The following is a 12,611-nucleotide window of genomic DNA, read 5'->3' as shown; positions in this document are numbered from 1 at the left end:
GTTTAGTGTGTTTTCTCTCTCATATGCAAAAGGTATGTTTAAAATAGGGGAGAAATTAGATCTCTGGACTGACTGCCTGGCTGGCTGCTTGGCTGGCTGCCTGGCTGCCTCACTCACTCACTCACTCACTCACTCACTCACTCACTCACTCACTCATTCACTCACTCACTCACTCACTCACTCACTCACTCACTCACTCACACACAGTAAGGCCCAAAAGACAGGATAGATACTTTTAGGGGGAGAAACACCCACCGAGGCAAGGCCCAATGGTTATGTGCCCAGAAATGAAAGTGAAACCTTGAAAACACGCAGAGGAAAAAGAAACAAAGTAAACTCTCTACCTTGAGCCTGTAGTAGGGTTTAAGAGATGATTCTGTTGGTTTCCCATGCATGCATGGGGGGGGGGGGGTGGTTTGACCCATGCTCTGTTTCTTTTTAAAATTTACTTCCCTCCCCGGTGTAAGTTTCCTCCTTTCTTTGAGGAAACTCTTTGCTCCGTTCCCACAGTATACTCATTGTTTGGGCAAAAGCTCAGAGGAAGGGAGCTGCTCTTTTCCCTTCCACCACCCACCCCCACCTATTAGTTTTCTTTCCTAATAACTATTCGTTTATGAGGGACTGAAAAGTGAAGAAAATAGGATGTGGAAGCTGTCCGGCTGTCTTGTCTCTGAATTACTGGTGGTGTTTTCCCAGGCCTCATTTCCCCCTGGAAATTATCCTGCTTGCCTCTGTGTTCAATTCTGGGAAGGAAGATAGGCCGAGATAAGGCAACATCTTGGCACAAAGCTGGAACACACGGCCACCTCGCCTCACGGGTACAGAGCCTAATCACCCTACCCGGAGGGTCCTCTGTCAATAGTTTCTTAGAACGATTTTTATTAGTTTAGTGGCCCTACTGAGGTTGAAATTCAAGGCCTCAACTCAGGCAGGCCGGCTCGGGGTGTGCGTGTTTGTTTCTTCTTCTTTCTCCTCCCCCCCTCCCCCCGCCGCCAGGGCGCTTAAATCGTTGCCATGACGACATTTACAAGACAAAGGAAAGTTGCCTGAAGTTCCTGAGTTGACTGGGGCTCCAGGCTTAAACCAGCCCACCCCACCCCCACCCCCGCCCTGCCCTGAGTCCGCTGCGAAACACTCCTGCGGGGTGGGGAGGGGCGCCCAGCCCTCAGCTCCTGTAACTTCATTAGCGCGCGGGGTGGGGTGGGGGGGGAGTGAATCAGCCTCCCCTCCCCCTCCCCGTCTTTACAAAAGTGGCCTCTTTTGCCCTTGGGCAGGAAAAGCCTGCGCGCTCTCTCTCGGGTCTTTTTCTGCTGGGACCCTCCCTGCCTACCACCAGCAGCCACTGACTTCCTGCAAGATGGAGTTGTCAGACTGCTTCCACCCGCCCGCTGCCAGTAGTATGCCTCCCGCCCAAGCCCGCCAGGGACAGAATGGGAGGGGCGGGCGGGGAAGCTGGCATGCTTGCCTGTGCTCTGCCCTCTGCCCCTCCGGGAGGCATGACTGTGACCGTGGGATGTCCCCGTGGCCGACCCCTAAGCTTCCACCCTCTGGACGGAGGAGAGTGAGGGGGAAAAAGGAGTTCAGGAGTCTTGTCTCCCCTCCATCTTCCCGCCTAGGTCAGGCCAGGATCTGCCTCTCTTCTCCCTGTCCCTGTTCCCCGTTCCTCTAAAGGAGTGACTGGAGAAACTGTCCGTCTGTGTTTGTGATTGTGATTAACATCGCAAAAACCTTCAAAGAATCTCAGATCGGTTAGAAGCCCGTTGGGTTTCACTTCTCAGGCGTGAGGGGTTGTTATCTCCCCCGCCCTCTCTCTTGATTTTTTTTTTTTTACAAATTGTTAGGGAAATGGTGACATACAGAACGGTTAAAGTATGCCAGTCCGCACCGGTGGCTCGCGTCTGTAATCCTAGCTGCTCAGGAGGCTGAGAGCTGAGGATCACGGTTCAAAGCCAGCCAGGGCAGGAAAGTCACCAGACTCTTATCTCCAATAAGGCACTGGAAAATCGGAAGTGGCGCTGTGGCTCAAGCGGTAGAGCGCTCGCTTTGAGCTGAAGAGTTTAGGGACAGCACCCAGGCCCAGAGTTTAAGAAACACCACCGACCCCCCCCCCCAAAAAAAAAAAAGGATAGGAAAGATTACATTACATAAGTGGGGTAGGAAGAGTACATTTTTTTTTAATTAATAAGTTTTTTTTTTGTTTTTGTTTTTGTTTTTTTTTTTCTCGTGGGGCTTGAACTCTGGGCTTGGGCGCTATCCTGCCCGGGCTGGCTTTGAACCGCGATCCTCAGATCTCAGCCTCCTGAGTAGCTAGGATTACAGGCGTGAGCCACCGGCGCCCGGCTAATGAGTTGTTTTAATTGTGAAAATACTTACAGAGTGGTTACAATGACAGGAGCAAGAGCAAGGAAATGAGTACATTTCTTATCAAGCATTGCTGCCTCCTCCTTTGTTTCCATTCCTGCCCTCCCATTTCCCCCCACACCCAAAAAAAGAGTACATTTTTTTTGGACAATGTCACCCCTTCCCTGGCTCTCTCACAGATTTTCCCTCCCTCAAGTTCTGTTTGTTCCCCAGCCACAGGTTGTGTGTCAACATAGTGTCTAGTGAGTGCCACTGTTGCACTTCTTCATCCTGGGTCCCTCCATTTCTTGCCCCTCCCGGAAATAGATGAAGGAAGAAACAATGGGGGGGGGGGAAGAGAAAACAAAATAACGTCGATGATAACAAACACAAAGAAAGGGGAAGACTTCTTATATGATCAGAGGTATATAGGCATTGCACTTTGGTGAGCCTCATGTCTTCAATTAAGCAACCCAAAGGCCAGAAGTGGAGTTTTGGCTCAAATGGCAGACTGCCAGTCTCTCTGTTTTTTTTTTTTTTGGCACGGGGTAGGGGGTGTCCGGTCGTGGGCCTGAACTCTGGGCCTGGGCGCTGTCCCTCAGCTCTTCAGGTTAAGGCTAGCACTCTACCACTTGAGCCACAATGCCACTTCCGGCTTTTTTCTGCTTATGTGGTGCTGAGGAATCGAATCCAGGGCCTCATGCACGCAAGGCAAGCGCTCTACCACTGAGCCACCTTGCCAGCCCCAGAGTGCCAGTCTTGAGCACAAGAGCCACGGGACAGCACTCAGGCTCTGAGTTCAAGTCCCAGGATTGGGGCGTGCACACACACACCCTGCACCCCTTGATCTTTGCTGCTGTTTCCTACCACACAGACACAGGCACGCATGGCAGCATGTGATCTACCTCTTCCCCTTCCCCCCCCCACACACTTTGCACTGCCACCACCGCCGCCGCCGCCGCCGCCGCCGCCGCCGCCACCAACTATAGCAACAGACTTCCTAGGCTTCCCCTCCGCGCCCGCCACCCTCCCCCCCCCCCCCCCCCCCCCGGCCCCTAGTTTAGATCGATGAACCAAAGTGTCCCCACTGCACGTTCGGCTCTGGCAAATATCAGATAGGATTACAGTGATGAGGAGAGAGGAGAGACCGCCATGGATTGACTGTAGATCCCAGAGGACAGAATGCCAGCCCAGGCCCATTCATGGGTCAAGCCAGGAAAATGTTTTTTGGTTTTGTTTTTGTTTTTCATTTGCGGTCTCTCTCCACACCCGGTGTGCTTTGTCTGTCTGTCTCTCTGTGCGATAGGGGTTTGCCATTCATGACCTGTGTGGGCGGGGATGCTGGGGCGTGTGTGTGTGTGTGTGTGTGTGTGTGTGTGTGTGTGTGTGTGTGTGTGTCTGTGTGTGTGTGTGTGCGTGCGTGTGTGTGTGTGTGTGTGTGTGTGTGTGCGCGCGTGTGTGTGCGCGCGCGCGCGGGTGAGGGGGAGGTGTTCCTTCCTCACAAGACCTTCCTAAAGTGTCGGTTCGGTCTGGATCGATCTTGGGCCTGACGTTGTTTTTCCTTGTTTCGGGGTGCCACCTACCGGACACCGTGTGGAGTGACAGGGAGTGATTCGGGGCTGATGGCGGAGGCTGGCGACTCTCGCGAGAGTCTCGCAGACTCTCGCGAGAGTCGCGATGAGGTATCGCCGGCTCTCTTCTGCGGCTTTATTTACAACAAAACAAAATGAAACCACAGCAAACAAGGAAATTTTCTTGAAGGGAGGGCCGAGCGGAGGGGGAGGGGGGCCCGCAGGGGGTGTTTCTTTTCGTTATTTTCTGGACACGGAATTCGTTTGGATATTACGTCTTATGAGCAAACTGTACCAGTTTATTTACGGTTGTAATTTATATACAGTAACACAAATGTCTTTACGTCAGTATTATGAAAAAGGGTCCCACGGCTGCAGTGGGTGAAAGATTGAGACGGGAACATTTCTCAAGGAGTGCCAAGAAAATGGAAAACAGGCAATGCAATAGTTCAGGGAGAGTTATAAATATCAAGTGCTGCCCTAGGTGAAATTTCATGCAAATGTCCTCACCCACTCAGGTAAACTTTTTATATAGGTATCAGAATAAAATTTCTTGAACTATATAGACTTTTATTCACTTGATTTCCCTTAAGTAAGTTAAAATAACTGGCTGTTGACAGGGCACATCTGGATATTTCTATCGGTCCCATAGAGATAATCTGTTAAATTTTAGAACACGGTAGATTATATTTGCTATTTCCCCAAATGGACTTTACAAAAGCCATCCGTGGCCCCAAAGATGTATCTGGACCTCTCATCATGTGTGACTAAATAGGCCTCAGTGAATTAAGCTGAGAAAGCTGCAAAACAAAGCAGATCACTTCAGTTATGGAACATGAAGAGAACAAAAGTAGCTTTATGCCACTGGATCTTTAGTGAGAAGATAGAATAAAAAGAAGAAAAAAATATTGGAGGATGCAATATAAACCAATTGAAACGTATCCAACCGATGATCTGGCTTTGAAGTGGCTATTTACTGGTGTGGTCCTAGACCATGGTGTCCAGAAGGATACATCAATGTGTTTTGAAAGATCCTAAACCAAATATACTTGTAATAATGACAGGTACGTTTCTGTCCTCCTAATTCCAGCTTTAATCCTAACACGTCCGGTTGTGATAATACGTTCACAGTCGTGCCACTTAGGGATATCACGTCTTATGTCTTCTCTGCAATATCTTAAATGCTCAGAGAAGTTACACCTTCTGACAAAAGGACGTTATGTGTGTCACCCACACGGGGACACACACACACACTCTGTTTGCCCGGAGTGCTGTGTAGCTTACCATGTCCAGTTATAGTTTAGGTCTAGCATCCACATAGGAGGGAAAACACGTGCCGTGCCGTTGGTCGGTCGGTCGGTCGGTCTGTCTGTCTGTCTTTCCGCCGGTCTGTCTTCCCCTGGCATCACCTGTTCTAGGTTCTTCTCCGCCGCCGGCAACCCCCCCCCCCCCCCCCGCCCCTCGCGCTCCTAGTCCGTCGATCTACTTCCCTCTGTCTGACATAATCTTATTCTTATTCTTTGGGGAATGGATGAATAAACTTTTACCTTGTGGATATTGTACACACACCGTAACGTGTGTGTGTGTGTGTGTGTGTGTGTGTGTGTGTGTGTGTGTGTGTGTTGACGGAATAGAGTGTTTGCCATGCCTGAACCCCTGGCTCTGCCTCTCTACCCGTCTGTGATGCGATGTGTGTGCTGGGGCACTTGTGCCTGCGTATGTTCCCAGTGCGAACTCCAAAGAGAAGTACGCCCGCCGGGCCTGTGGGTTCTAACCATGCTTCACCCCCGGGCGATAGGATCGCCCCTCTGACTGACGCCTCCACTCTGTTTGGGCCGGGGCCCCTCGTCTCTCCCTGTGTTTCCTCCTAGGGTTCCCTACCTGCCCTCCCCCCAGCCCCGCGCACACACACACACACACACACACACACACACACACACACACACACACACACACACACACACACACACACTGTGCACCGCCACGCTCGGGTCCAGGTCCTCCACCACAGGCATGTGAGTGATGATGCCTCTACCCTCCGACACCTGTGTGTAGGGTTTAGATTCATCGCCTCATGCCCCGAATCCTGCTCCAGAGAGAGAGTGGCAGAGCCTATTAGAAAAGGCTAGCTGTCTGGACAGGCTAGAGTACGAACCGGTGAGAAGGTCGTTCCGTCCGGTGCGGTGCCCGGGGATAAGCGTCACACGGGTGCCACCTCCCCTTCCTTCCCCACCCAGCCAGCAGCGGCTCTCGTTTGGCTTTCCTGTCATTCGGTGATGGGTGAGTGGACTCACGCTTCCCATTGCACGGTCACCGTGGTTTTCCAGACCTGTGTGCGTGACGTAGCTACTCTCTGTGTGTTAGAAGAAACCTCTCTCTGGCCTTCCCCCTGCCCTTTCCCTGCCTGTGAGGGGTGGCGGGTGGGGGCGGGGGGAGGGAGTGTGTTGTGGGGCGGGCGAGGAGCGGACTTTCACAAGTGAGCGGGGTGCCTCCCGACGGCTCGTCTCTTGCTGGAGCCGACCCATCTTTGGGAGTTTTTTTTTTTTTTTTTTTCTCTTTCTGGTTTCCATCTGGGGGAAAAAGAAAACAAAACGTACAAACAACCCCCCCACCCCACCCCCCCCCAAAAAAAAAAAAAAAGACGGGCAGGCAGACGGTGGGACGAGCGCTCACTTGCCCTTTTCTGGCCATGTTGGGCGGGGGTGGGGGTCTTGCCACGGGCGGCGGAGGTCGTGCGGGTGGCCGGTTCGTTTTCTCTCGTGGTGCGGGCCTGCCGTCTTTGCCGCCCCTTCCTGCTTGGGACCGATCCCGGCTTCCCGGTTCTCGGGTTCGGGCCGCTCCGTTCGGGCGAATGTCGTCCTGGTTCCTGGTTTCACTTTGGTCGCTGGCGGCGGCGGCGGCGGCGGCGGCGGCTCGATCTCGGTCTAGGTCTCTGGTGGCTCTGGTGTCGTTCGTGAGGTCGCAGAGAGGACCCGGCTGCAGGTCCTGACCTAGGTTGTGCCACTCGGTGCGTGGCGGTGGTGAGTGAGGCGATTTGTTTCCGTGTTCTGTGTCTCCGGAGCTCAGAGCCGGCCGGCGCGCGCCGATCCGGGGTACGGCGGCTCGGTGGAGTCGGTCGTTGGAAGGCGGTTGTCGTGCTCCCCCTGGCGTCCGCTTTGATATGACAGTCCCCTCGTTCTCAGCCGAGCGAGCGAGTGGAGGAGGAGGAGGTCTGGCGGCAGCGAGCCGGGCGGAGGCCCGGCCTCTGCCGGGTGCCGGGCGCGACTGTCGCCGTGGTGTCGCTGTGGCGCCGGGGCGGCTGTTCTGTCGGACTTTGCGCCCGCAGGCGAGCGCGGGGTGGGGCCGTGCGTCGCCGCTCTCTCTTCGGTGCCCGGTCTGTGCGGGGGGTGGCAGCTTTGTCGGGTCGACCAGTAGTTCTGTCTGGGCCCGACGCCTTGTCCTCCTCCCCTCCCTGGACTCTGGTCTTTGAGGGCGAAAAAAGGAGAGTACGAGGGACGTCTCGGGAGTCGGGGGAGAGGGTCCCCGGGTGAGCCGATAGGTGGTGGGGCCGGTCCCGGCCCGGACTCGGACCCCCCCCCCTCCCCGGAGTCACCTCCGAGTGAGCGCTTGGCGCGTGCCGGGCGCGAGGGCCTGGGTCGCCGGCCCCGTGTGGCCTCCCTCCACGGCCTCCTCCACGGCCCCGGAGGCCGGAGGACAGACCTCTCCGGCGGGAGGAGCCGCGGGCACGGCCGAGGCGAGCCTCGGGGCCGGGACCTACCTACCATCTGCGGGGACTTGCCCGGTGGGCCCTGCGTGGGGGAAAACTCGAGGCGGAGGGAGCACCTCGGGAGTCGGGGACCCGAGCCCGGGAGTCCCGGGTGTGTGCGTGCTGGCGGCAGGGCGCTCACCACCGACCCCGCGCGGTGTGGGTGTGGTGGTTGGGTGCCTCTCGGAGTGGGTGCCTCGCGTCTGCCGGGGGAAGGCTCCCCGTACCGCCCGTGCGGTGAGCCCGTGCACACCCGGGGTGTGTGCCTGCGAGGTAGTGGGGCGGGAGCGTCCCTTGACCCCGCTCCCGCCCTGGCTCTTCGTCTGTCTTCGCCTTATGTGGTCGACCAGCTGTCCCTGAGAGTTCCGTGTCTGGCTCTGTTGGGGACGTGTTGGGGACAGGTGTCCCTGATGTGGTTTCCGAGAGGTCCCTGTCGCCAGCGAGTTGTCGCCCCTGCCTGACGACCTGGTTTTGGCGTGGTGACGTGAGGATTTTGTACCTGCAGGAGGGTGCTGGCATGCTGTGTCCCGGTGGCTGTCAGCGGGTCTCTGGGGGCTCTCTCGGATGCTGTGTGCCGGGCCTTTCCCGTCTCTTCCCGGTCCGGGTCCCCCTGTCCTTCCCCTCACACCCTGGGCTCCCGCTGCCCTGAGCAGGCCCTGTGTCCCTGTGGTGGCTCGTGGGTGTGGTGGTGGTTGGCAGCTGAGTGAGTCCCGTCGTCCTTGATCTCTCCCCCGCTCCCGGTGCCGGATTCTGGCCCTTGCCTCGGCACGCTGAGGAGGAGAGTGGTTGGTTGCCTGGGGTGTGCATAGGTAGGGCCCGCACGGTGTGCTTCCCTCGCCGTGGCCGGCTTGAGGAGGAAAAAAGGGGGGGAGGGGCGCCGCCGCCGCCGCCGCCGAGTCCTGCCTTGCGTGTGCGGCATCCCCGTTCTGCCGTTGGGCTCGCCCGACCTCCGTGGCTTTTTTTTTTTTTTCCTTCCTCCTATCGCCCCTAGCTCCGACTCCCCCGACCTGCCGCTTCCCGATGGCGGGCCTGGTCGGCCGCTGAGCTGCGCTACCTCCCGAGCGCTGTCCGTGGCTTTTTTTCTTTTTCTTTTTTTTTTTTTTTCCCCTCCCTTTCTAGCTTCTTCGGTCCTGTGCCCGGCAGAGGTGTCCTGGTTATCCCGAGTGCCAGGGACGCTTAAGCCCCGTGGTATTTTTTCATTTTTTTTTTTCTTTTTCTTTTTACCTCGGTCCTTACTCACGGAAGGGTGTCTGTCCTGGCTACGCTTTTATCCCCAGGCTGTTGGCCCTCTCAGGAGCCGAGCTTCCCTGGGCCACCGCCTCCCGAGTGCCGCGTGGCTGCCTTCTCCCACCCCCTCGGTGTGATTGATGTGGTGACGTTGCGATCTCCTTCGGGCCCGGGCCTAAGCTGCGCCAGGCGAGGGACGGACATTCATGGCGAATGGGACCGCTCTTCTCGTTCTGCCCGTGGGCCCCTGCCCTCACCCGTCCCACCGTGCCGGCGCCGGTGGTGTGCGGGGAGGCGGGGGTGCGGCAACCGGGCCCGGCTGTGCTCTCCCTGCCCTCGCCGTGAGGTCGGGGACTTGTACACGCTGGAGGAGGGGGGCGCCCTGATCTTGCTCCTCTCTTCCCGTGACTCGTTATCGGCACGGGGGTCGGCTCTCTCCGCGGAGAGGGAGGGTCGGTGCTCCGTGCTTGCCCGTGCTGTGTGGTGTGAAAAACCGCGCCTCGCGCTCTGCCCTCTTGCGGTGCTCCCGGAACGCTCCCGGTTGGTTCTCTCAGGTGCCTGAGGCTGAGTGGTGGTGTCGTTCCCGATCCTGGCGTTGTCCGCTGCCTTGTGCCAGCCTGCTGCCCGTGGTGTGTCCCGGCCGTCCTCGGGTTCGTGGGGCTTTTGTGCGAGTGAGAAGTTACCGTTGAGATTGACGTCTCTGCTGGGGGGGTCGAGGCGGTTCCCCAGAGGAGCGCTCTTCCCTTGTTGCGCTGGGCGGTGGCTTCCCCGCATGAGCTGCCGCCCTGGTCCTGGCTTGTCTTCCCTGCCGTGTCACCTGGCTTTCATCGCACCGGGGGACCTGAGATGTTGCAGTGGGAGGCGAGCGGGGCCCGTGCGGGCTTCCCGCCCGTGTGCGCGACTTTGCTCTGGCCCCGCACGGCAAGGCCGACCGACCAGGGTTGGTGTTGCTGCTGCCGCAGACCCCCCCCCTGTGCCCCACCCCTCCCTGCCCCCCGTGGTGGGAAGGATGGACGCCTCTGATGTGTGCTGGTTCCCGGTGGGGTTCCCGTCGGGGTTGGGTGCGGGCCACCCTCAGAGTGAGGAGAGGTTCTCTAGCGATCCTCGTTCGGGAAGCGGCGTGCGCTGCTGGGTTGGCGGGGGCCCGCCCCCGATGGGCTCCCGCGGCCCTGCCGCTCCCTGCCCCGCTTTTGAGCGCTAGTGGCTGCCCGCGTCGGTAAACTGCGTGCCCGCGCCTCCCCCCTCCGAGCTGGGGGAGGGTCCCGCGGGACCTCTCCCGGGCCGTCGTCTGGTGTGGTGAGTGGAGGACGTTCCCGATCCGTCCCCGCCCCTGCCTCGCGTGCGGTGTGTCGAGTGGCGGAGCCTGGAGCCCGTGCCGGGTCGCGATGCGAGGGCGTGTGGTGTGTGGCTTCCCGGCCTCGTGCTTGGGTTGCCGTGGGGTTTTCGGGGGTCCCCCGTCCCCCTCCCCCTCCGGCCCCTGGCGACGCTGTTCCCGAGCGTCTGTGTGGGCCGCCGCCCGTTGGCGACGACGGCGCCGTGCGGGCGCTGGGCCCCGCGGTGTTCCGGGGCCGCCGTGCCCGTGGTGGTGCGCCGCTCGGGGGGGTTCTGGCCCCCCGGAGCCGAGGATCCCGGTGTGTGTGGGCCCTTGCTCACGCGGCCGAAAAAGAGGCGGTCGATGATGGGTGCTGTGCCCGGCGGTGTGGTGTGGATGGAGGCGGTGGGGCCCTGCTGGCGCGGGCGGCTCCGCGGGCGTTCACGGGGTCTTTGAGGTGTGTGCGAGAGCTGCCTTTTCCCTCTCGGGCCTCTTTTGGGGGGGCCCGCCGCTGCCGCGGTGGGGGTTTCCGGTCCGCTGGTCGGCCGGCTCGGTGTCCCAGGCGTTGCGCGGGACCGCCCCGGAGTTGGGGGTGGTGAGATCCCGCGTTCGTTTACCTGGCGTGCCGGCTGTGCCCGGAAAGGTCCCACCTCCCCGTTGGTCTGCGGCTGCGCCACCCGCCCGTGTGAGGGGGTGGCCGCTCGCTCACTCGCCTCTCGCCCCGGTGACCCGACCCGGTGACCCTCCCGCTGCTCTTCTTGTTGTGCTTCCGGCGTGCCCTCCTCACCCGCATCAGCCTTCCGCGATCCTCGCCGGTTTGGCCTGGTGGCCGGCCACCGGCGGACGGTCGAGTCGGGCGTTGTGTTGGTGTTCTCTTGGGGGGGGGGACGGCGCTCAGCTCGTGAGGCTGCTCCCCCGGTGTGGGGGAGGCACGTCGTCGCGGCGGCGGTGGCTTTTGAAGGGTCTTCCCGGATCGGTTTTGCTCACGACGAGGGTTCCTGCCAGCGGGACCGCCGGTACGCCACGGGGGCGGTGGTGGTGAGATTCCCGCGTGCGTCCCTCGCTCGGGAGTTGGCCGTCCGAGGGGCCCGAAGCCGGCGTCACGACGTGCCTCCTCCCGCTGGGCGCCGCCTCGCGTGCCTGCGCGATGTTGTCCCGGGTTCCCGCGCCTCCCTCCCGCTTCGCCGTGCGTAGGCTTGCCCGCATCGCATCGTCTCCTCCGTCTCGAGCCGTGTGGCTTCGTCCCCGCCCCTGTCCCGGATCCGGGGTGTTGTGCTCTCTCGGCGTGTCGCCGCCGCGTGCCCGGCGCGACCCCGGTTCCCGTGCTTGGCCCTGTCCGCTCTGTGCCGGCGGTGTCCGCGTGTGAGCGTGCTCGCGTGCGTTGGGTTTGGTGTCGCCCGCCTCCCGGGGTCCCTGCCGCCGCCTCCGGCCGCCGCCGTTGGCCGGTGACTTGTCGCCGACGGGTCGTCGCCGCGGACCCCCGACCCCCTGCCGGCACCGCCGGTCCGCGGCGGCGCGGGTCGCTGTGTGCTCGGCCCCCGCGTCCGTGCGAGCGAGTGAATTCGGGCCGGCTTCTGAGGGAGGTTGGAGAAAAGACCCCCGTGGTCGTGTGGCGTGCGTTGCGTCGTGTGCGTCGCCCCTGGCTTTCCGGCCGCTCGGGTGTGCGCCACACGCGACCCGGCCGGCTGGCCCGCTGGACCGTGGACGTCGGCGCGCCGCCTCCGGGCGGAGAAAGGGGCCTGGCGCTCCTCCCCGTCCGTGTGTGCGCGCCGCCGCTCCCGTGCCCGCCGGGCCGGCAGGCGGGGTGTCGGTGATGCGGTGCCCCCGCGCTTGGGTGCGGTGCGGTGCCCTTCCCCCCCCCGGCCACGGGTTCCCCTGCCTGCCCTCTCCGTGCTCTTTCCTCTCTCCGCTCGTCACCGCGCGGTGGCCTGCTTGCGCCCGTGTGCCCGCGCCGCCGTCCTGGATGGTGGCGGTTGGGTCGCGTCGGCGGCCGGCTTGGCCCGCCGGTGTCGGTCTTCCCGGTCGCTGCCGGCGTTCGCTGGTCGGTGGCCTCGGTCTCCCGGATCGAGGTCCGCGCCTCCCTCCCTTCCCGCGCCCGCTCCGCGCCCACCCTCGTGTGTGCTCTCGGGCCGGTCGGGCCTGCCCGGTCGTTCTGGTGTGCGGCGACCCGGGATCCGCCTCGCCGCCCTCGCTCCCCCTCGTTGGCTCCCCGTCTCCTCCTCGCTGCCGCCCGCTGGCCGGGAGGGAGGGGTGGGGCTCTGCCCTCTCCTCGCTCACGCTCGTTGACGTCTGGTCCCCGTGGAGAGACAGACGGATGCCCTGGTTTGCCCGTGTTCCCTCTCCGCTCCTTCCGCCCCCCCCCGGCGGGAAGGAGGCGGTGGGGGGGTTGTGGGGTCGGGTTCGCGGTGCGTGGGCG

General features: G+C 60.8%; 1 protein-coding gene across 1 annotated transcript; it reads right to left on the bottom strand.

The window, feature by feature from the left end:
• Positions 1 to 6,339: 6,339 nt before the first annotated feature.
• LOC122096901 (serine/arginine repetitive matrix protein 1-like) lies at positions 6,340 to 9,657 on the bottom strand (the record flags this gene model as incomplete). The annotated part of the gene is made up of 4 exons (XM_042667415.1): positions 9,141 to 9,657; positions 7,837 to 8,155; positions 6,585 to 7,374; positions 6,340 to 6,481 (listed from the first exon to the last, which is right to left on the bottom strand). Coding segments are annotated over exons 1-4 (1,768 nt in total), but the record flags the coding sequence as incomplete, so codon positions are not given.
• Between the last annotated feature and the right edge of the window lie 2,954 nt (positions 9,658 to 12,611).

The sequence above is a fragment of the Dipodomys spectabilis genome, unplaced genomic scaffold (assembly GCF_019054845.1).
Source record: "Dipodomys spectabilis isolate Male_0828 unplaced genomic scaffold, ASM1905484v1 ptg000400l, whole genome shotgun sequence".
NCBI lineage: Eukaryota > Metazoa > Chordata > Mammalia > Rodentia > Heteromyidae > Dipodomys > Dipodomys spectabilis.
This window is presented reverse-complemented; position numbering and strand designations above follow the sequence as displayed.